General features: G+C 43.9%; 1 protein-coding gene across 4 annotated transcripts in view; it reads right to left on the reverse strand.

The window, feature by feature from the left end:
• CMTM7 (CKLF like MARVEL transmembrane domain containing 7) overlaps positions 1 to 6,026 on the reverse strand; it is a 32,877-nt gene extending 26,851 nt beyond the window's left edge. For all 4 annotated transcript variants that reach the window (XM_085845471.1, XM_085845470.1, XM_085845469.1 and 1 more), the window contains exon 1: positions 5,731 to 6,026. In XM_085845471.1, the coding sequence (XP_085701597.1) occupies positions 5,731 to 5,850 (120 nt within the window). In that variant the 5' untranslated portion in view covers positions 5,851 to 6,026. The remainder of the gene's footprint in view (positions 1 to 5,730) is intronic.
• Between the last annotated feature and the right edge of the window lie 18,470 nt (positions 6,027 to 24,496).

Here is a 24,496-nt window from a genome sequence, read left to right on the forward strand (position 1 = left end):
GTACCAAAGTTTGTTCACGACATTAAGAAAAATTGGGGTCTAAGGAGTTGTATGGGGGAGGAGGGAGGTTGCCCCCCAAAATATGTATTTGCTTTCTTTCCTGAAGCCATACACACAATTTCGATGAAACTTGACCACAACCTTCATGATGTACCAAGGTTTGTTCATGACATGAAAAAAATAATCCATACATATTTACTTTCTTCTCCATTATATATTTTGTGGGTCATCCATGCCTACCAGTGGTTGCCTGATTATCTTATCCAGCCGCTCCCAGGTGAGCGCCCAGAGGTACTGCCCCGATGTTTAATATATCTGTGAGGTTCTTTGTCATCATTCCTGTAGCTCCAGCTATCACTGGGACAACTTTGGCATTCTTCAGCTTCCAGGATCTTCTCACTTCATTCTTGACGTCTTGGTGTTTGGTCATTTTCTTGATTTCTGAATCGTTTAGTCCAAAATCACTGCTATCAACACCTCAATAAGCAATGCCTCCTCTTTTTTTTATATCCAAGTATGATATGTGGTCGCAACACTTTGTTTTCGATGTTCACGCTCGATAGGATCATTAGGTCGGACGTGAGCGGTTGGTACTTCATGTTTTCAGTGATTACTTTTGGTTCATTTTCCCACAAATTTTCTGGAACTGGGACATCAAAGTTTTTGCAGATGTGCCAGCGGTTTACTTTACAAAGTCTGTGGTGTCATTGTGTATGCAGCTGTTCTGATGTGTGTGTGTGTGTGTGTGTGTGTGTGTGTGTGTGTGTGTGTGTCTGTGTGTGTGTGTGTGTGTGTGTGTCATTAAGCATAACATATCATTCTACTTATCACACCTCCACCCCTCACGTTTCTTTTTTTTCTCTCTTTCTCTTTCTCCCTCTCCCTCCTGTGGTATAGCAATGTTTGGTGAAGCATAACTCTCCCCATCTCCCCCCCCTCTCCTCACTCTTCCCCTCCCCCTTGCCTCCTCTCTTCCTTCCACCCCTCCTATCTCAATCCCCCCTCCTTCATACCCCCCCCCCAACCGGTCAGCTAAGCGACTGGTTGTACTTTGCTAGTTGTCTATCTATAATTCCAGCAGTGTGTGTGTGTGTGTGTGTGTGTGTGTGTGTGTGTGTGTGTGTGTGTGTGTGTGACCGCTGTTTCTCGACAACCACTGGTCCGATCTAATTGAAACTTGCCAGGTATATTGCTGGGGACCTGAGGATGTGCCTTTTCAAGGTTTGATATTAATCAGACAAGCGGTTCCCAAGTTATGGCCATTTATTTACCAACCAATTACAGGACACGGTGCTATGACGTCACAATTTTTTTTTCCACGTACGGCCACGCATGTACGGGCCCGCACCTACGGCCACGCACATACGGCCACGCACCTACGGCCACGCACCTACGACCACGCACGTACGGGCCTGCACGCATGGGCACGCACGTACGGGCCCTCACGTAGGGCACGTGAGAGCGAAGGAACGGCCTGTGTAGTTGTTTCTGGCATGTGGTTTGAGTTTTTTTTGTTGTTTTTTTTTGCACGGACGGCCACGCATGTACGGGCACACACGTATGGGCCCGCACCTACAACCACGCACGTACGGGCCCGCATGCATGGGCACGCACGTACGGGCCCGCACGTAGCGCACGTGAGAGCGAAGGAACGGCCTGTGTGTTTGTTTCTGGCACGCGGTTTTGAGTTTATTTATTTTTTTGCACGTACGGGCACGCATGTACGGGCACGCACGTACAGGCACGTACGTACGTGCCTGCACTAGTATATACAATATTATATATATATATATATATATATATTCACACATAACATAACATAACATATCCTCTAATATCCAAGTTCAGGGGACCAGAAAGCTTCTGTGATTAATTAAAACTGTCAAGGGACGCAGCAACGCAAAGTCATTCCCCATAATACACAGCCCACACCACAATTGCGTTTCAAGGTTCAAATGGATGGCCAGAGAAGGGGTGTACATACCAATGAGGCTCCCAAGCATGCACCACGTGCAAATGTCAAAAGCAGTCAATATACAAATGATAAAGAAGGACCCACCATCATCTCTCACTTTTGAATGGAGGGAATAACAAATCAGCTCTCACCAAATCAATTAAACCCAGGTGGCTAGGATTATTTAGAAAAATGGACTCCTCCCATGCTCTTCGAGCTGAGGAAGCTCATAAAGCAACCAAGAAAGGCTTCCACCATCTCTTTTTCAGTGGGGCAATTGGAAGGTGCAGTTAGAGTTACTACTTCTACTACTACTACTACTCCTACTACTACTGCTTTAATGGACCTAATTATTCCTATATTCTTGTGTGGTCAGCCAAGGAACATCTTTGGCCCATGTATTTCACCAACCAGCTGGCCAGGCTTAACCTTTGACTGTGGCAGGAACTGTCAATTTGTTCAGGGTTCCTGCAATAACTCGCCTACTCTTCACAAAAGACACTATGGGATCTTTAACGTCCACCAACGACCAGCAACTGGTCCTCTGGCTTCACGGTCTATCGATGGACAGTGCACACACACATCGATGCATCGCCCTACATGCAAAACACCAGGATGAACGTTTATAGCCAGGGAGAGATTTGAACCCAGGCCAGCAGACAGCTCAAAATCTAATGGGCACACCTCTAGGCAACTAGGCTATCCTACTGGCCCAGCTATGGTTGGTGGTAAGAATTGTCAATTCACTGTCCATTTGTGTTTTGCCTGTGCTGCTACTCTGTGTTCCTCTTTTATTTTCAAAGAAAAAGTTTTGTTGAGCAATTGTTGTTACTAATCACTCAAAGACAACTTTCTACACATTGCTGAAAGGCTGCAGCAAACTCACCAGCTTCCGTTGTGTTTGCTGTTTAAGCATTATGATATCTTTGTTTTGATCAGTGATTGGCACAGCAAAATTGCATTTAAAACTTGTTATGAACTTGTAATAGGCATCCACAACCATCCTTGACCATATTGTAGAACGTCGGCCGAGGTCTTCATTCCTTGTTTTTCATTCCGCCCTTACTTTTTCACCTTTGTTCGCTTATAAATTCATTTTCTCCGCAACCGCTTGAGCGATTGACACGAAACTTCCAACATAAGAGAGTCTATGCATGGAGAATTCTATTTTTTTTTAACAAAGCTTACATGATGATTGGATGGAAAATGTGGCTGGCATTCCAAAAAAGTCTGTTTGCTGTAGGCATGGGATGCAGGGTGTTTCACATATCAGGAACTATCATGGCTCGGCATTGCCCAGTGCTGTTCCAATCCTGTTGGCATTTTAAAGAAATCGAAATTTGTTTTTTTTCTATTTATTTTGATGTGTGACCTAAAACGCTTCCTTACACCTACGAAGGAATGGGATTTGGATCAATCATTATTACTTTTCATGTAACTCCAAATGTGAAGACACCATAGAGCAATTTAAAAAATATATAATAATAATAAATCCCCCCCAAATATGCAACTTTGTATTTCAAAATTTGCAAAAAAATTTTTTGGCCTAAAACACTCCCTGGCACTCACTGATGAACCTCTGCAAGTTTGACGAAGATCCGTTTGTTCATCTCCGAGAAAACTGGCGACAGACAGACATCTATCTCTCTTGAGTGCACATTTACGGTCTCGACCCACTTTTCTCGGCCTCGGCTAAATAAATAAACTCCTCTACAACTATTGTACCCAGAAACTGTGTGCTTTGTTTCTTAAGGTTTTGCTTTACAATGGAACCAAGTGCATTGCCATGTCCCAGCGATACTATGCATTCACATTTCAAACTGAAGCCCACCTGGATCTATGTGCAGGACACTCAATTATGAATGAATAAAATTCTATTGGAGAGGTTTTTTTTTTGGAAAGCCAACTCGAAATTGTACAACAATGTGCTTCGGTACGGATGTGCTTCCAGGCAGATCATGGCAGCTGGCTTTATGACACTCTGACTGTGATCTAAGACTCATGGCAGAGCTTGCACACATACTGTAATCACATCAGAAGAGAATGGCACTAGACTGTACTTTTAAACGAATTACAAGGACACAAATAGACATATCAATGCAGTGCAGTAAACAGTATTTAAACCTGGGATATCAACATCACGAGCCAAGTGCTCAGAGGGGAACAACAGATAGGCCAATCCAATAAGTTATTGATTCAGCAGGAAATCATGTGTACAGTGAATGTCTCCAGTGGTTATTGAAGACCCCATGGTATCCAAGCAGTGTTTTTAGGACACTGCCAGAGCAAAGTATGCGAGTTAGTTGACCTTCAGCAAACACTTATTAAAAGTGTTGACCTCTTGATGTCATAAACACACCTGTAGGCGACGTTTGACTAACATCTAAAATAGTGGAAAAGGTCATTCAATGAATATGATGATGATTATTATATCGGCAATATTCAATGTGGGCTAGCCTCGAGGGATGCACACTTGTGTTTGAGCTGTCTAACCCTGGTTTGAATCTCCACCCACCTACAAACTGTCACCTTGGTGTTTCACATACAGGGCGAGGCATCGATGTGTGCTCCGTCCCTGAGATGAAGGTGAAACTGGGCGTCCCTTCAGCCAGAATGGGTTGCTGGGTGTTAAAGCTCCCACGGTGTCCTTCATAAAGAGTGGACAAGCTACCGTCGGCACATTGGGGCCAAATTACAAATTCCTAACTGCTGTGAAGGCATCATAGTCAATGTGTGGCTGGCATGATAGCCTGGAGGTATGCACACCCACCTTTGAGCTGTCTACCCTGGGTTTGAATGTCAGCCCAACTATAAAATATCACTCTGGTGCTGTGCATGCAGTCACACGATGGCCCTCCCCCCTTTGCAAGCAGACTTGGCACCTGGCATGCACTTCCAGATGAAGACCCCTTGGTGGTTGAAACGTCCAACCTGAGCTTTGCTTCCTGGCCAACTAACTCTTCCAGGTAATTGGTGCTGTTTCATTTTTCAAAATGCATCTTCACAACCACAACCACAACCATGACCATTTATTTGCCCAAGCTTCAGTTAGGTATGAAGCAGGTCAGACGTAAAAGTTCCATGGCATTGAGATGGCCAAAGGCTCATTCCAGTGGTGACTCAACCACGAATTTGAACATTAAAAACAATCCTTTCTGATGCTCTAAGTGAAGACAAGACCAGACTCGTTGAACCTTCACACGGGCTCAGAGACATGGACTGACATCGACTGTATTGAAAAAACACCATTTTGCATGCTGGTGGTGGCTGGTGGTGGAACAACCTGTCGTTTGTTTCTTTCTTACCTGCTGTCATTCTGGCCCCACCACATAGCAGCTCAAACTTACAGGTTCCATAAAAAGGTCTTTAAGCATCATTTCAAAGCTTTTACACCCAGTGGTCTTGAAACATCGGTGTATGGGGGGGGAGTCCTGGTTCTTAGTTCAAAGCAACATTTTTTTTGGTTTGCTCAAAGTGACTCAAATTCCATACTCGTCTTGCTCGTGAAGCTTATCCCCTTTTGCACTGACGAAGGATTAACGCCGAAACGTCAGCTTCTCCTCGCTTCCTTCGGGTGGTTGGCAAGCATACCTCGATCAACACTATATTTCCTACATTATTTCCCAACTAAAGTGGCTGAGTATTGGGGGGGGGGGGGGCCAAGGGGAACGCGAGAAGTCTCAGACTTAAAGAACCACAAACATTCCTTGTACAAAGTTCGCGCACCACACGGCGGGGAACTCGAGTTGACAAACGAGAGCATCAGCTTCACTCACCATTTGCAAGGTCTTCACAAGGCCGTTCAGAGTTTTCGGGTACCCCTTGTCGAACAATGGTTCGTTCTGAACCAGGTTCGGAGAGGTGGTGGTCGGGGAGTATGCTGCGTTGCTCGACATGATTCCAGCAGACTCTGATCTGGTTGATGTACGTTAGAATCCGCGGAGCCGTCCGTCCTCGGCAAGACGACCGAGAAGCGGAAAAAGAATATAATCAAATTAAAAGAGGCGGGAGGATAGCTCTACGGGAGGAGGTACCGGGTAGAGGGGATTTCATGGGGCTTGTGAGGGTGGTGGCACAGACAACGCCCTAATTCTCAAGCTCATCTCGGCTTGCGATTTTTAAACTACTAACTGCTGCACTGATTTTTGAGACAGACAAGGTTGCGGCAGGGAACAAATATCTTCATGTGCGGATTGAAGTTTGCATTTCCAAACTGAGTTGTTTTGATCCTATATGTTGTATGTGCATAGTGTACGTATGGAATTGTGTTTCACAAACTTGTCCACGTGATGGAACCTTCCCATGACACAGAACCGCGTGCGACACTGTACCAAGCACAGGGCTGGGTAGTTTGCAAACTGCTGTACAGTATATGGTGCGCCGTGCAGAGTTTGTTTAAATGCTGGGTGTGGCTCCTCTATAATCCAAGGGTTAACCGCTCGAGTTCCATTTGAGGGCGGTTGGAGATGCGCTAGTTCTTGTAAAAAAGTTTGAAGTTGGAATGAGTGGAACATTCCGGGAAAATTACTGAGCCATTTCACCTGAGTGCAACTGCAGTCGATTTATCTGATATAAACGTATGAGATCTGACACATCTCATAATCAAATCTGCAGTTGATAAAGATCATCACTTGAGGGGTCTGACAGTGCAGTCAGACCAGGAAGGGGGGGGGGGTGTTCAAACCCACTCTTGACCCTCACAGCAGGTTTGTTTACTATTTGCCGTGGCAGGAGACCAACTTATTGTTGTCTTGGCAGGACAATGTGAAGGTATGCACACTCACCTTTGAGCTGTCTACTCTGGGTTTGGATCAAACTCGATCATAAACTTGTTTCACATGCACGGTGACACATCAGTGGGTGTGCCCTCAAAATATGGACGACCCATCTGTCCACACTTGTCGGTGGTGAACGTTCAAGATCCCACCGTGTGTATTTCGCGGAGTAGTGCCAGTTAGCATCGCCAGACCCCAAGAACAAAATTACAAATCCCACTCCTGACACCAAATGTTGCGGGTCAGGGTTCAAGTCAGAACAAGGCCCAAAGGGTGGTCACTGGACCTGCCACTGGCCATGGATAGTTCCACAGTACATATAAAACAAGACCCCTTCAGTTGAACGTCCCGCCTGGCCAGCCCGTTTGTGAAAGAAATGGACCAAAAGCCTTCCTTGGGGCTGACCCCATGAGAAGGTGAGAATAATCTAAGCCGTTAAAATAAGTGGTTGAGATACCGACCCAAGGGCCCAATCCATTATGTATTAATGTAAGCTGAGGCTCATGGAGAAATTTGTACATATATCACCTGCAAGACACGTAGCAGACACTGGTGTACATTTACATCAAATACAAAGACTTTATCAGACAACGAACAAACATGTAAAAGATTTAGGATTCGAACCTGGATTATACAGCATTATGAGCCATCAGTTCAGATATGTAGATGTTGATGCTAAAAGGTGAACACATTGTTTGATAACCGTGGGATCTTTGATATCAATGTTTGAAAAGGTGATCATTTGAATACAAACTAAACACCTATGGATCCTAAATAAGATTCATACAGTATATGATGTACTGTACATTGTACTGTACACTGTAAAAGTGAGAGGTGATCAAATTAAACTAGGAATGTTCACATGTTTATTCATCTCAGAATGACTCACAGAAACAATCCAGCGGTTTATACGTCTCATTTTGGGACTGAGCCAGTCATACAGATACTGACATTTGAATTTGTGTTGTACAGTTTAAGTTAAGTACCAGGGTGTGAAGTGGCAGTGGTATTTGGCACTTTAGTGTCCAAATCCATCACATTATACAGCCATGGCAGTCCCTCCCTATTTGCTTACTTAAATGCCACCCATCCTAACTCTACCCCTGATACACCCTTGAGGGTTGGCTCACAGTATCCTCACTAGTCTCATTTATTCCACTTTACCTCTGCACCTTATATTCATGACACCTTGCACTCTCACTACCTGTCCAACTTTTACTGTCCTCACCACAATCAGCACCTCACCTCCGTCACCCCCCCCCCCCCCAATCATAAAAGCAAGCTGTCTATAGTTTTGGTTCCTCCAGCACTGAGGATCTGTAGACACAAGCAAACTTCGATAACGGAGTAGGTCATTTGGCCCATCATGCTTGTGTCATATCCAAACTCGGTGTCTGAACTTACTGCAAGTCGTGCGAACTCGCCAAACCCAGGATCTCAACCTACTACAGGTAGTGCTAATTTTCCAAACCCAGTATCGGAACCTATTGCAGGTAGTGCTAATTTTCCAAACCCAGGATCTCAACCGACTACAGGTAGTGCTAATTTGCCAAACCCAGTATCAGAACCTACTACAGGTAGCGTTAATTTGCCAAACCCAGTATCGGAACCTACTGCAGGTAGTGCTAATTTGCCAAACCCAGTATCGGAACCTACTACAGGAAGTGCTAATTTTCCAAACGCAGTATCGGAACCTACTGCAGCTAGTGCTAATTTGCCAAACCCAGTATCGGAACCTACTGCAGGTAGTGCTAATTTGCCAAACCCAGGATCTCAACCTACTGCAGCTAGTGCTAATTTGCCAAACCCAGTATCGGAACCTACTACAGGTAGTGCTAATTTTCCAAACCCAGGATCTCAACCTACTACAGGTAGTGCTAATTTGCCAAACCCAGTATCAGAACCTACTACAGGTAGCGTTAATTTGCCAAACCCAGTATCGGAACCTACTGCAGGTAGTGCTAATTTGCCAAACCCAGTATCGGAACCTACTACAGGAAGTGCTAATTTTCCAAACGCAGTATCGGAACCTACTGCAGCTAGTGCTAATTTGCCAAACCCAGTATCGGAACCTACTGCAGGTAGTGCTAATTTGCCAAACCCAGTATCGGAACCTACTGCAGGTAGTGCTAATTTGCCAAACCCAGTATCGGAACCTACTGCAGGTAGTGCTAATTTGCCAAACCCAGTATCGGAACCTACTGCAGGTAGTGCTAATTTTCCAAACCCAGTATCGGAACCTACTGCAGGTAGTGCTAATTTTCCAAACCCAGTATCGGAATCTACTGCAGGTAGTGCTAATTTTCCAAACGCAGTATCGGAACCTACTGCAGCTAGTGCTAATTTGCCAAACCCAGTATCGGAACCTACTGCAGGTAGTGCTAATTTGCCAAACCCAGTATCGGAACCTACTGCAGGTAGTGCTAATTTGCCAAACCCAGTATCGGAACCTACTGCAGGTAGTGCTAATTTGCCAAACCCAGTATCGGAACCTACTGCAGGTAGTGCTAATTTTCCAAACCCAGTATCGGAACCTACTGCAGGTAGTGCTAATTTGCTAAACCCAGTATCGGAACCTACTTCAGGTAGTGCTAATTTGCCAAACCCAGTATCAGAACCTACTGCAGGTAGTGGTAATTTGCCAAACCCAGTATTGGAACCTACTGCAGATAGTGCTTATTTGCTGAACCCAGTATCGGAACCTACTGCAGGTAGTGCTAATTTGCCAAACCCAGTGTCAGAACCTACTGCAGGTAGTGCTAATTTGCCAAATCCAGTATCAGAACCTACTGCCGGTAGTGCTAATTTCCAAGCCCAGTATCAGAACCTACTGCCGGTAGTGCTAATTTCCAAGCCCAGTATCGGAACCTACTGCAGGTAGTGCTAATTTTCCAAGCCCAGTATCGGAACCTACTGCAGGTAGTACTAATTTTCCAAACCCAGTATCGGAACCTACTACAAGTCGTGCTAATTTTCCAAACCCAGTATCGGAACCTACTGCAGGTATTGCTAATTTGCCAAACCCAGTATCGAAACCTACTGCAGGTAGTGCTAATGTGCCAAACCTAGTATCAGAACCTACTGCTGGTAGTGCTTATTTGCCGAACCCAATATTGGAACCAACTGCAGGTAGTGCTAATTTTCCAAACCCAGTATCGGAACCTACTGCAGGTAGTGCTAATTTGCCAAACCCAGTATCAGAACATACTGCAGGTAGTGCTAATTTGCCAAACCCAGTATCGGAACCTACTGCAGGTAGTGCTAATTTTCCAAACCCAGTATCGGAACCTACTGCAGGTAGTGCTAATTTGCCAAACCCAGTATCAGAACATACTGCAGGTAGTGCTAATTTGCCAAACCCAGTATCGGAACCTACTGCAGGTAGTGCTAATTTGCCAAACCCAGTATCGGAACCTACTGCAGGTAGTGATAATTTACATAATTATACAACTTATCTGTCTACTTCTCTATCTATCTGTGCACCATGCTCTATTAGATTGTTGGTTCTGTTGAAGCAGTCTTTTTGCTTGGGTTACAATCCTAGACACGTGGCCACTCTGACATACGATGCATCACTGAGTGTGCGGGAAGTTTTTGCAACTCGGCCAGCGAGCATGCTGGTGATGACTCGTCGACTCTTCACGAACCTTAATATCCACCAACTGATGCCAGCAGATGGCTCGCCAAATATAACCTCCATCCGAGGGATGGCACACGCATTGATGATGAAGCACCCTGCCTGTGAAACACCAGAATGATGGTTCATAGTTAGTTCGGGATTCGAACCCAGGCTAGACAGCTCAGAGCGGGTGGGCATCCCTCAAGACAGCCCATACAACTTATCCCATAAACAAGAAACACAGCCAAGAGTATATGATCTCTTCCAATTGTTTAAAATTTTGAATGAGATCCTCATCATCCATAAACTAAATTCAGATTCCCCCAGACTTGGTTGGAATGTCCACACGGACTCTGGGAGTCTGGGAGGACCGTGATTTGAACCCTGGCCGAGTCATACCAAAGACTGAAAATGGTAGATGCTGCTTCCTTCTTGAAGCTTAACATTGAAAAAGGTGAGAGCAGTGGAACACAGCCATAGGTTGGTTACCATTGTGCATGCTTGATGGGCTCCTGATTTGACATTCCTTGTAGGGGGACTCACGTCATTCCCCTCTAAAGGTCTGCATTCTCTGGGATGCAGCATTGCATCAAAACGGAAGGTATGATTCCAGCCTGACTGCATCAGGAATCGAACCTAGACGAGACAGCTCAATAGCAAGGTATCCTTTTGCCCCCGAAATGCTGGGGTTTCCTCGAGTTTGCCAGGACCGGATCAGCTCCCCGTTTTGATTTTCCAAACATAGGTTTCCTCTTCCCAAAATAACCCAGTGTGGGAAGAGAAGAGGCGGAATGGAAAGAGCAGAGAAGGTTCTACTGTATACCCCAGCTTCATGACGAGGTGAGAAAACCGTGAGGGATTCAGTTATTGATGGTCATTCAACACATTTAAAACCAGACAGTTGATCAGTCTTTCTTTCGACACCACCTTTGTTTATTACATCACAAGATGTATGCACACCTGTTTTTTAAGCTGTCTAGCCTTGGTTTGAATTCCAGCCTAGCTGCAGGGTGATTTTTTTATTTATTTATTCGAGAACCCTAAATAATTCCCATACACTAAAAACGATATCAGTTAGGAACTTAATATTTTGCGTAAATGTCGCCTCATGTTACAGAAAGACGTGACAAGATCCACGGAATTGATTACCTTCAATGAAGTGCTGAAAGTGTCCACCACCATGTTGCAGGTACAAATTCATCCTTCACGGCATGTTCTTCGACACAGAGTGCAACATTTCATGGGGAATATTGCTGATTGTGTCAATGATTATTGCTTTTAATTCACCAAGGGTGCGTGGGTTTGTAACGTACATGATATCCTTCAAATATCCCCCAAAAAATTAATCTGGCGACGTAAGATCTGGGGATCAAGTTGGCTATAATGACTTAGACATATTGTAATAATGATGAAATACATATCAAATATATATATATATATATATATATATATATATATATATATATAGATATATATATATGTTATGGCCACCAGTTGGATAACTCCGAAAGTCTGGTATGTCTATCAAAATATCAAAACCACAGACACCATCTGCAACACTCATCTCTGGCTGGATCTTAACACCCAGGGTCGGTTTACCGTACCTGTGAGATGAATGAAGCAGATGGGGAACCATGCCTGCAACTGTGTAATAGCTATTAATTGGCCAAGCGAACCAGCGTTACGCACCACACTCTATCGTCTCGATCAGACCAAGAATTCACCTGGGCCAATTGCCCCAGGAGCGCTAACTCAGACCAAACCCAAGCAAGATAAGTCAAGACACGATATCAAGGCTTTCATTAAATTTATTATACAAGCAGGAAATTAGTGGGAAAAAGGCTGGTTGGGGAATTAAAAGGGGAAATTTCGAGAGAATTCAGGAAAGGCAAGGCAAGCAATATTTATAAATGTGTAGGCACATATACATTCCATCTTATCCCCAATGTGATATACCTGCCCTCGAATGCCTTACAATTACGTAGCACCTTTACGTTAAATGGATCCAGACACCCGAAGAAAAGAGTGTGGGGAGATGGGTGAGCAATGATGGTGAGAAGGAAGTGGTGGTATTTTACGTGCCCTGGCGCACCTTTCACAACCCCAGTTGAAGCTGCAGTCACCCACTGCTCGGTGGTTCAGGCTCGCCTTCCACACACTGCCTCCTGGTGTCCTTCCTCTGTGCCATCAGTGCCCTGGTTGTGCTGGTGTCGCTGAATTTTCTCTCACTGAACACGATGGCCTGTGGCTGGTGGGAATCTTCTGTGGTGATATTAGGGGAGACTGTGGCTCCTTGGTTGCATGGTGACAACCGGGTTACATGAAGGCAGGTGTGCGTATCTCATTATAGCTGGGCCCATAGGTGTGTATCATTGTGTGGGTGAAAGCCACGGAAAGTACAGAATTAATAAATGGAAAGAATCAGAAAGGTGGGAAGAATGTCAAGAAATGGAAGTCTGAAAATTGGGAAGGTGAAGAAGAAGAAGTGTCAGGGAAAGTTCCACCCCCCCCTTTCCCCCCAGAAGAAAATTTTCTGCATGTGTATTGGATGTATGTCTGAAAAATCACTAAACTGACCTCAAACTAGGAAATGAGGCCATTTGCCCCATCATTGCCATGGTGCACTCTCAGGTTAATTTTTGCTACAGCTTTGAACATCAAACTTCTTGATGGTTTCCCAAAGTCTGAATAACCCAATCTTGATCAGGTGACCCAGCTTGGGGGTTTGGGAGGGGGGGGGTATCCAATGTTGCAAGAGAAAAAAAAAATACGGAAGGGTTCCGGCTTATGTTGTGCATTGAAAACGTTAAAATCTGATAAATATTTTCAAGTGTTTGTTTGTACGTTACTCTTTCACGGCCGAACTGTAGCACCGAGAGGCCCCAACTTTTTGGTGTCGGTACTTCAGCAACTTGGCAAGGTTTCAAGCTACCACACGTTGGCCTGGACGTCCATAATACTGTATATCCATCCACATACATGCTGTACTTACATATATACATCCATGCACATATATACATAATACATACATAAACAAACACAAACACAGATATATTATGTACTGGTAAGTATTTGCAAAAGCTATGTTATTTGTAGTTATAACCTTAACTTATAAGCAATTTGCTGATTTCCCAACTACCCGGATCATCAGCTAGGAACCGTTTTTCATCGAGGTTTCGATCGTTTCAGCCCAGAACCTCTCCAAACAGCAGATCCACAACCCCGGTCGCAGGTCCACATCAGTAAATTACTCAACATTAACGGACCCACAACCTCAAAGTTGTGTCCAGACAGTCAGTCAACACAGCAATGCAATATCCTTATTCAAACTTATTTAATTATTACTTCTATTTAAAGCATTACAACATGAATAACTTTAATCATACATCACTTCATATGATAATATATTAAGAGATAAACATCTTACCTTGTAGACATGTCCATCACACAGCACCTCCATCTAACCATAGACTCAAACTGTCATTTAAATATTCAGTCATTAACTAACCGATTTTAACATGCTGTACTGTGTAACCTAGCAACCACAAATAAATTATATTAATGCTTATTTATAATGCATTTTATATATAATATAAATGTATTTATTAATTTATGGACCATATTTTCTTTATCTTCCGGGACGTTTCGTTGCGACGGTACAGCTCCGTGAGTGTGCCAAAGTCTGAAGCCTCGACCTAGCGTCAGGTGTGCTTTTAATTTTCTTTATTTATTAGACATCCTACGGACCTAAATTAAGACTTGTTTTCTTCTGTGCGTGTTACACATCACATGTAGCGAATTTCACCTCCCTGTGCCTTGTATTGTACACCGCTCATTCCCAATTCCATATCCAGGCGATGCATGATGCCATCGCCGGGTGCCGAAGGAGGGGAGTACTCAGTTTTCACTGTTTTCTTGTTTAGTCCGTTTGCCACCCATATATGTTCTGTACTCAACCTTGTTGTAATTAGAAGTGTATTGTTTTTTGATGGTTTCGTACTCACATGGGTCTATAGAGAAAATTTGGCTTGGGTGCCTGAGCGACAACCTTGGGGAACTCCGCAAATTTGCATAAATCCACGATGGCCAACACGGACGGGGTGGAATATAACTTTTCAACCAATTAACTTACCATCACGTGTGATACCTCTTTTCTGTATAATTTTGACCTGAGGAATCGATTCCTGAGGTCAAATTTGTGATTTGGGGTCAACTCAGGGTCAAAGGTGAAGTTCAAGGTCTTTTTCGGCCAAAAATGAAATAAAATAATAATGACATTTTCAGAGCGATGGTGGTCAAGCGTTTATTCAGTAACGTCGATCACTCCCATTCATCATCAGAGCCGAATGCAAGATCAAGATGTTCAGTTTCCTCGTCATCTTCCACATCTGCTTCTCCTTCCTCTTCCATTTCATCTTGGTCTTCGTCTCCTGTCTTGAACGGGTTGAAGCAGGTGTCATGACAAACACAAGCGCAATACACAGTGCATGATATCTTTCCATGGTGACAGCTGCAACATTCAGTGCCGCACGCCTTCACCGCCGCCTTACAGCCGCACCGCACTACATCCATGAGATCTTGGGGTCCTGGGGGCTGATCGGAGGTTGCTGGTACTGGGGTGCCATCTTTTATTTCCCACCCATACTTCGTGATGTCAAGTTCAGGTGGAGCCTGCTGGTCAGCAGATTTTGCAAGTATGGTCTGCATCCCTGGCTTAGCGTGGACATACTCCAGCATACCTGCGGGATGAGGTTGCTGGAATTCATGTGAGAGGACATGGGTAGTGCGTCGACCATTGGGTGTGAATACCTGGAGATCGAAGTTGTCAAACCATGCGAAGATGGCGCCGACGGTTCTACACAACCCCACGAACTGGTGGAGAACCTGTGCATTGTCACCTAGTAGACGAGCGGCCAATTTTCGGAATCTCAGGGCCTCATCGTACGAGGTCGTGAAGCCATGTTCATGAAGGGGTTTGAGAAGTTCAGAACTGCCGTGCCGGTGCAACAGTTTGACGGCCAGTCCTAATGTTGTCTGATTTCTGGTTCCTGTAACGTGACTGAATTGACTGGCTCAGGCTCAGAGATTTCTTGGTCACTTTACCACTGGAGACCAGGTCCGAAACCAACTTCAGCAAACTTGGGCTGGTCGCCTTGATTGTGTTGGCCTGTGTAAACTCCGATAGGTCATAATTGGCACTGCTGTACTTGACCGACCGTGCCTCATGCTTGATCTGCCTCACCACGGAAGCAATGCTCCTCTCTTCCGTATCATCGACCTTAACTATCTTGAGACTTTTAGCAACGGACTCACGGAAATCAACAATGGCAGCACAGCCATCTACCTTAACAACGATAACATCCTTACTCATGCAGTCAGTCAACTTGCTTAACATGTCACGTCGAGCGAGCTTGCCACCTCGATCCGAGTACAGGGAATGCAGTTCAACACTATTCCATATTCTAGACCTGTCTCGGTTCATGTACTCAATGACTTCCTTCAGAGCATTTTCATCTGCACTACCAGTTGGCAAATCGGCATATGTGGGGACTTTCGTGAAACAGTTATAGCAGCTGACGTGGTACTTGCACTCAGCAGAAGGTAGATCAGAAATAAAAACAAGGTGCAACTTGACCCTTCTCGCAACATCATCATTACACTGCTCAGCAACATCAAGGAGCATATCTTTCATAGTTGGGAGTGGGTTACGTTCTGTGTCAAAATGTTCTTTGGTCATATTCTCACGAACGCGGTCCCATCTTTCTGGGTGTTTATCATCAATGGGTAAACATTCCTCACTACAGAACATACAATCACATTTGTATTCAAACACACCTTTGTCAGATACTTTTGTATGAGGCCTTGTAGTTGTCCTTACACCCTCATCTTCAGCCTTTCTTTTCTGTGACTTTCTCACTCCCTAAATTTTCTCTTTTGATGTATAAGTACAGTAGCAACCTTTGTGGCAGGCGATGCTTGCCGCATCTCCACCAACATCAATAATGTTCTGTAGCTTAGCCTGCAGGTCCCCATCTCCACGGGATTTGGCGCACGAGATGAGCTTCTTGATCCCGATCTCAGTGAATTTGGTTTCTTCTCCGTGACACACTGGGAGAAGACACCTTGAGTCAGCCATCATACGTTTCTCTGAAAAGAAGAAGAGGTGAGATTAGAATCAATGGGATCGTTCATCAACTATCGAGTAGGAGTGATCTGCAGTTGATGCAGGGGTCAAAATGTTTTAAACCCCTCAATAGTCCAAAAATGACATTGAACTTGACCTTTGACCCTGAATTTGACCCCCGAACCACACAACTGACCTCAGAAATCGATTCCTCACCTCGAAATTATACGGAAAAAAATGTATCACACGTGATTATCGGTTGATTGGTTGAAAAGTTATTTTCCACCTCCGTCCGCTGTGGCCATCTTGGATTTATACAAACTATCGGAGTTCCCCAAGGTTGCCACTCCGGCAACCAAGCTAAATTTTTTCTATAGACCCATGCGAGTACGAAACCATCAAAAACAATACACTTCTCGCAACAACCAGGTACTCAACCTGGCAACTGGACTAGTTTGTTTGTTTGTCTGGGCAATATCTCAGCCATCCTTTGAGCTAGGAAGCTGAAATTTGGGGACAAAAGTGAAGATTAACTTTAGCAAAAACGATATTTTTTTATTTTTTGATTAATCAATTAATTCATCACTTAATTAATATGGATTTATTAATTACTTATTTTATTTCTCATCCTGGCAATATCTCAAGCACCTTTTGAGCTCAGAAGCTGATATTTGGACATGACAGTGACCAATTGATTTGGCTATAAAGAGTATCATTAATCAATTAATTATTTTCTTTCTGTTTGTCTGGGCAATATCTCAGCCATCCTTTGAGCTCGGAAGTTGAAATTTGGGGACAAAAGTGAAGACGTGTTTTGGCAACAATGTATTTTTTATTTGTTGATTAATCAATTAATTGATTAATTACCTAATTATTATCAATGTATTAATTACTTATTTATTTTCCTTCTCATCTGGGCAATATCTCAGGCAACTTTTGAGCTACAAAGCTGACATTTGGACATGTTAGTGAACAAGTGATTTGGCTATAAAGGGTAGTTTTGATGAATTGATAATGAATTAATCGATTAATTATTCATTTTTCAATGAATTACTTAATTTAAAAAAAGTTACATATTCGGATGAAACGGTGGTGGTTTTGGTATACTATTATCCAATTGACCAATAAATTAATAATTTTATGATTATTATTTTCTATTTTAATGATGCAATTAATCACTTAATCAATCAATTATTGTACACCACTCTCTCCCAATTCTGTCTCCATGTGCTGCACGGCGAGTAAGTATCATTTGTACCCATTCACCTCAGAAGTACATTTGTACACATAAAATAAGTATCATTTGGACATATTTACCTCCATGTGGCTTTTCATGCCGAGACTCATGCCAATGGGCTGTCTGATCATTTAAGGAACATTTAGGACAGATTACAAAGGGATAAAACATGAAAAAGGTGTCAAGGGAAAGTGATTTTAGACACACATGTACTGGGCAGGACGACATCAGCTTTCTATACACATGACGACGCACAATTCGGCATTGCAATTTAATTACCTCACCCTATAAGCCTGGTGTTGGCTTATGGTTAAGGTTGTGGGATTAAGATCTCAGAGTCCTGAGTTTGAGCCCCTGTCAGCCGTTGAATTAACACCAGGTGGGGTTGATGCAGCCTGCCATCCTTCCGAGGTTGGCAAAATGAGTACCAGCGTACTGGTAATAGAGAGCACTGCATCAGTGGCAAAGCTGCACCCCTAGGAAATGAGGCAACCAACAGCCTCATGCTGCACACAATCATGCTGCACACAATCGCTAGCTGCCTCACACTTATGTTAACACATGTACTAAGTGAAATAACTATTGTTATACTATCCAAAGTTACCCCCCTAGAAGGCATTCCCACAACAATATGTAGGTGTACTGTAAATATCTTAATGTTACAACGTAACATGTGGCTTGGGTTGCAGTCTGAAAGACCGAACCACCCACTTCTAAAAGCAGTTACAGCTACTACACCACTACACGCAGTGTACGTCAGCTTACACAGGCTTTTGAAGCTTTGTGGAAATGACAACCTCCAGCGCATAGGTAACCTCCAGCCCTCCAGTCCTCCTGTGCTTCATCGATGCTGTTACCTTTTTATAGAGTCGACAGTTAATCAAGCACATGTACCTCCTCCCCCCACCCCCCCCCCCCAGACCAAAGTAGACGGTCAGTCAAAGGTTGTCAAACTAATTCTCATGCACCTTGGTTCTTGGCAAAGTGGACAGTCAAACAAAGCTTGTTAACCAAATGTACACATGCACTTTGGGCCACGTGTGTGCCCATGGTCCCACAAAAACCCATCCATCCTAATCCAGAGAGCCAGAGTGCATGATGGTCATGCTGTAAACATTTTCTGTTTGGGTTCTCCTGGCCATCATCAGACGGAGTGGATTACCTACCAAGAGTTGAGCTGGCCAGCCGTCCCGTGGAGGGTTATCTTGAAATAGCACCTTGTAATTGGAATGGCTACTGTGAACCCCTTGTGTCACACCAGCACTTGTTGCAAAGGTCCTGACCAACTGCCATGACCATGGGGGCTTGCCATGATTACACCTGACTGAGTTATCCATTACACAGTTAGTTGTAACGTTTTAATTCCCATCGCTAAAGCCATCTATACATACACATACTCATTCAATTAAAATAAACCCACACAATCCTGGGTTATTAACCTGCACCACAAGCAAATTGAGCCTGAAAGCTTCCAAACCAAACTAAGAATGGTCCCCTCTGTAATCAGCGTTTCCACACGGTTCATTCAGGCTCGATTGATGGGCGGTTGCTGCGCACCAAAGCTGCCTTTACCCCAAGCACGTCTCTCCGATCTCACGCTGGAACAGACCATGCCGGTTGTGTGCTACCCATCGTGAGAACAATAGCAGGGCGGGAGGCAAGGATGGCATGGCAGGGTGTTGGTCCAATCCGAGGTCACACAAAAATCATTGCCTGATATGCTTACACATCGGAAACATCGTCAGTCGATTACGAAGCAGCTTTTGTCCAGGCTCACGACAGTTTAACGGAACATGCTCTAATTTACCATTTCGTCTGAAGATAAATTCTAATTTATTTACTGCCATATGCAAAAAAAAAAAGAAGAGGACTACTACTTCAACATTGTATCCAGACTGTGGCTGCTGGTTGCATCATTTTCTGGTGGTGCAGCTATGCTGCTGATGCAGTGCCCACCATTATCAGTACACTGGTACTCATTTTGCTAAACTTGGAAGGATGACAGGCTGAGTCAACCCCACCTGGTGTTAATTCAACGGCGGACAGGGACTCGGGCTCAAGACCCGAAGACCTCAAGCCATCAACACCAGGCTTTAAAAAACTACTACTACTACTACTACTACTACTACTACTACTACTACTACTACTACTGTGGCAATTCTAACAAAAGCGCCACCACTACTACTAACTACTACTACAATCGTCACTACCACCAGTCAGTGCTGTCCCCCCCAAGGGATGGCACAAACATTGACGAAACACCAGGATGACAGTTTCCAGCTCGGACGGGATTCGAACCCAGCTGGAGAGCTCAGAGGTAAGAAGAGTGCAGCAGACCTTTATGCTGACCCAATTATTGTATTGAAAGTTTTGTAATTAATTTGCCCTGGCCGACACATTACCATAGGGAATCGACACATAACTGTTGTTAGATTGGGAAAACAATTCGGGAATGAAACTGTTTGACATTGGAGATGTCTCGTCGCAGAGTTTCAGGTTCTGCTGTGTCGTGACAATATCATCCTGTAATACTACTATACCTAGTTGTGGAGTTAACGTGTGTGATGCCATACTGTGGTCATTTACAGCGGATCATTCCAGTGGTCCAGCAGACGAGCTGGTTGGTTGGAATTTACAAAAGATCACGCTAGGGGGCGTTCCAAAACAGGGCAAATAAAAAGACATTTGTACAAGGTAATCCACATGTCTTGTGATTGGTACAACTATATATATATATATATATATATATATATATATATATATATATATATATATATATACATACACATACAAACAAACACAGCCCATCATTTCGCTGATGGCTATATTAAGGGGGGGTAGAAGAAAGAGGGAGGGAGAGAGAGAAAGGAAGGGGGGAGACAGGAGGGAATGGGGGAGAGAAAGAGAAGGGAGAGGAGGGAGGGGTGAGCGAAGAGAGGTGTGGGAGAGAGGAAGGGGGAAGAAGAGAGGGGGAGGAGGCTTCGGAGGAGGTATGAGGTGAGGGAGTTCTGGACTTGCGTTTGGGAGGGGTACTTGAGGGTGAAATAGTGGCAGGAGGGATTCTCGACATGTGTTTGGTCGTGGGACTTGTGAAAAAAGTGTGGGAGGGGGGTACAGGTTTGAAAAAAATGGGGTACGGTAAAACAGCACATTAATAATAATATATTCATGTCCGGAGATGTCCATGGGGGTGGAGAGGGGAGGAGGATTGCGAGGAGGTAAACATGAGTAGAGGGGGAGAGAAGGCAATGTGATGGAAGGAAAGGCGTGTGAGGGGAAGGGAAGGGAAGGGTAATATAATATGCCAAAACAGCAACATTTTCTTTTTAACCACTGGGTTCTATATAAAACCGGGCAGCATCATCTAAAACCCACGTTATTTACCTGGCAATGGTCTGCCTGCATGCATGCTCGTACATGCAGCGACCTTTACACCCCTCCGGTCGGCTCACTGTAAATCTGATTTGTACATACTACACTCTGGGGAAGACGTTTTAAATTCAAAACTAAACCGTCAGTCTTTAACAGCCCCCTCCCCCACCCCCCCCCCCAATACGCGTTCCTACAACCTCCTCATGGTTCATGCGCATTGTGCATACGCTCCGGCGATATTCTAGTCCTTTGACTCAAACACGTGCATGGATTCTCACTGGAACACTCTATTTTACCCACACCCGCACTGCGTGGCACATCCTGCATGGCTTCGGTGCCGCGGCACGTCCACTCCCCACATGCTGAAGCACATGGTTCACGAGACGGCCATGCAACCTCCACCATGGCACCACAGGCCGGGGTGTGAGTTTGGTTCGTGCACCTGCGAGACTCACACACCACACACATGTATACAAGCATGCAGGTCACAGACCCCCCCTCCCCCCACAGAGAGTCCCTTTACAAATTACAATTTAGCCATTTGTACCACGTCCGTGTGTGGTCTACGTAACTCTTCATGCTTGCACATGCAACGACCTTTGCACCCTCCGGTCGGCTCACTCAGAATCTGATTGGTACACTCTGGGGAAGATGTTATAAATTCAAAGCTAAACCGTTGGTCCTGAGCAGTCACCTTAGCAAAAGGGGGGCGGGAGCAGTGGTAGGGGGAGGGGTGGGGGAGAGAGTGAGAGGAGTGGGAGAAAGGAATAGGAGTGATAGAGAGAGGGATTAGAGTGGGAGAGAGAGAGAGAGAGAGAGAGAGAGAGAGAGAGAGAGAGAGAGAGAGAGAGAGAGAGAGAGAGAGAGAGAGAGAGAGAGAGAGAGAGAGGTGGGAGAGAGAGGGGGAGGGTGGAAGAGGGGAGATTGAAGTGGGGGATAGGGGAGGAGAGTCGAGAAGGAGTTATTCCGGCAGACCGGATGCCCAGTTTAATGTCCATTTGAGAGAAGGCATATGCATTCATGGATCATCCTAGCTGTGAAACACCAGAATGACAGTTTATAGCTGGGTCGGGATTCAAACCCAGGCGAGACAGCTGTGAGCGAGCGTGCATACCTTTCGGCTATCCTGCCGTGATGTGGAGATTCATTGCTTTGTAACTACTGAAAACCTCTGCCACCGACATTTTTTACCTCTGCCACCGACGGTAGATGGAGGTTATGTTTTCACCCCTGTCTGTCTGTCTGTCTGTTTGTATGTTTATGAACAAAATATCAAAAAGTTGTAGATGGATTTGGACGAAATTTGGAGGAGATCTTGGGTATGTGACAAGGATGAAATGATTATATTTTGGTGAAGATCCAAATCCAGATCTGAACCTGAGAATTTTAAAAGTGAATTTCAGTATTGAGAGATCGGGCCAAAAATGACATATACAGTAGCAGGATATCTCAAAAAGATGTAGACGGAATCGGACAAAACTTGGTGGACAGGTTGGGTATGCAAAAACGAAGAAATGACTTGATTTTGATGAAGATTTGAATCTGCATCCGATAATTTTTTAAGTGATCGGGCTAAAACGATATATAGCAGAATATCTAAAAAAGTTATGGACAGAGGATTCGGAAGAAACTTGGTGGACAGGTTGGGTATGTAAAAAGGAAGAAATTATTTGATTTTGGTGAAGATCTGAATCTGCATCCGAGATTTTAAAAAGTGATTCTTCACCATTGAGGGGTCGGGCTAAAACCACACAGAGCAGGATATCTCAAAAAGTTATGGATGAGCTGGTTCGGTGACAAGATGAAGCCGATTAAATTTTCGTTCAGGTCCGAATCCAGATCTGGCCGATCAGTGGGATACAAAACGTAAATTAACTAATCAGACTGGCAGAGGTATGTGCTTTACCGAGTGCCCTTCTAGTTTACTCATTGTAATTATCTGTTATATTTTGCCTTCCTAACTTCCGGAGATGTCCCCACGGAGAACCGAGTCACGGTATTGCCATGGAAGCTTGGAGAGATCGAAGCTTGCAGAGCGCTCGCCAAATAGCTTAAGCAATCAAGCAAGCACTCCAACAAAATGATTGAAGAAACTTAAATAACGAAACATTGATTTTTTTTGTATGTATCCATATATGTTGAAGTGACGGGTCATATAATGAAAGCAGATCACACAAAAATGGGAAATGGGTAAAATAAAATTGCACTCAAATAAGCACTCCAACGAAACAGTTGATAAGGAATGGCTGGCTTGGCAAGCGATAGCAAGCTGAAAGCTGATTGGTAATGGGACACACCCGCACAAAGCAAAGCATCACCAATATCTTAACATTTTCAGATTTCACTCCAGATTTCAACACTTATTTAGTCTGAACGATATCCGATCCTTTAAGCCGAAATCATATTTCGATGATATACTTCAATTAGTCCGTGCGAGTAGATCGTGGAAAATCACATCAAATCATGCATGAAATCGTTCCAAGCTCCTAATTTGAAAATTATAGGACTTACAAAAGCAATGTACACAACGATTCATCGGTATGAAAATGAGGCATTCGATGATGCGAGTGAGGAAAGGGAAAGAGAGCTTTTGAGTGCTTTATCGTTAAGAAACCTTTGCAGTTAAGAAACCGTTGCGGCCTCTTCCAGGTCAAGACATTGTTGAGCAGGTCAAAACAAATAGCAGATTAAGACTCCTGCGAGCGAAAGCAAGGTGACCGAGGATGACGCCGTGAAAAAGGATAATTAAATAAGGCCGTTAATTATCTTCAAAAGGGGTGTTTAAATCAACACAAACACCCAATTTTCATTCATGCACTACCTTGGAGTTTAAAAAGTTTCACGTCATGAGTTTCATGGTTTTGATGGAGGAGACACACATACATATATATATATACAGTATGTATATATGTATATAGGTATATATATATATATATATATATATATATATATATATATATATATATATATATATATATATATATATATATATTAAAATAAATGAATGTCTTAACAGGGAACTTAATCCCATAAAGCCTAAGACACTGGCTGCCACCCTATGGTTCTTTGCCATGCTCTCTCCTTTTAAGTGCTGACAGTCAAGGAAGGAGGCAGCACATACCAGTTGTTAAAAAGTTTTTAGTGTGACTCAGCTGGGATTCGAACTACCGACCTCCCAGACTCAGAGCAGACGCTCTAATTATTACATCACGAAGGGTGGTAAGAATGCTAATTCAAATACATAATTTACACATGATGTAACAAGACATATGGACAACCCTCTGCAGTATCCTTTTTAAAAAGCGGATGCATCTTGGAGATATGGAGAACGTCCACCCCGGTTTCAGAGAAACTAAAATAGATTATTCATTATAATACCGAATTCAACATTTCCAAACGTCGACAATAATGGTCT

Source organism: Eptatretus burgeri, chromosome 11 (assembly GCF_056783735.1).
Source record: "Eptatretus burgeri isolate ZD-2024b chromosome 11, Ebu_testis_v1, whole genome shotgun sequence".
NCBI classification, from domain to species: domain Eukaryota; kingdom Metazoa; phylum Chordata; class Myxini; order Myxiniformes; family Myxinidae; genus Eptatretus; species Eptatretus burgeri.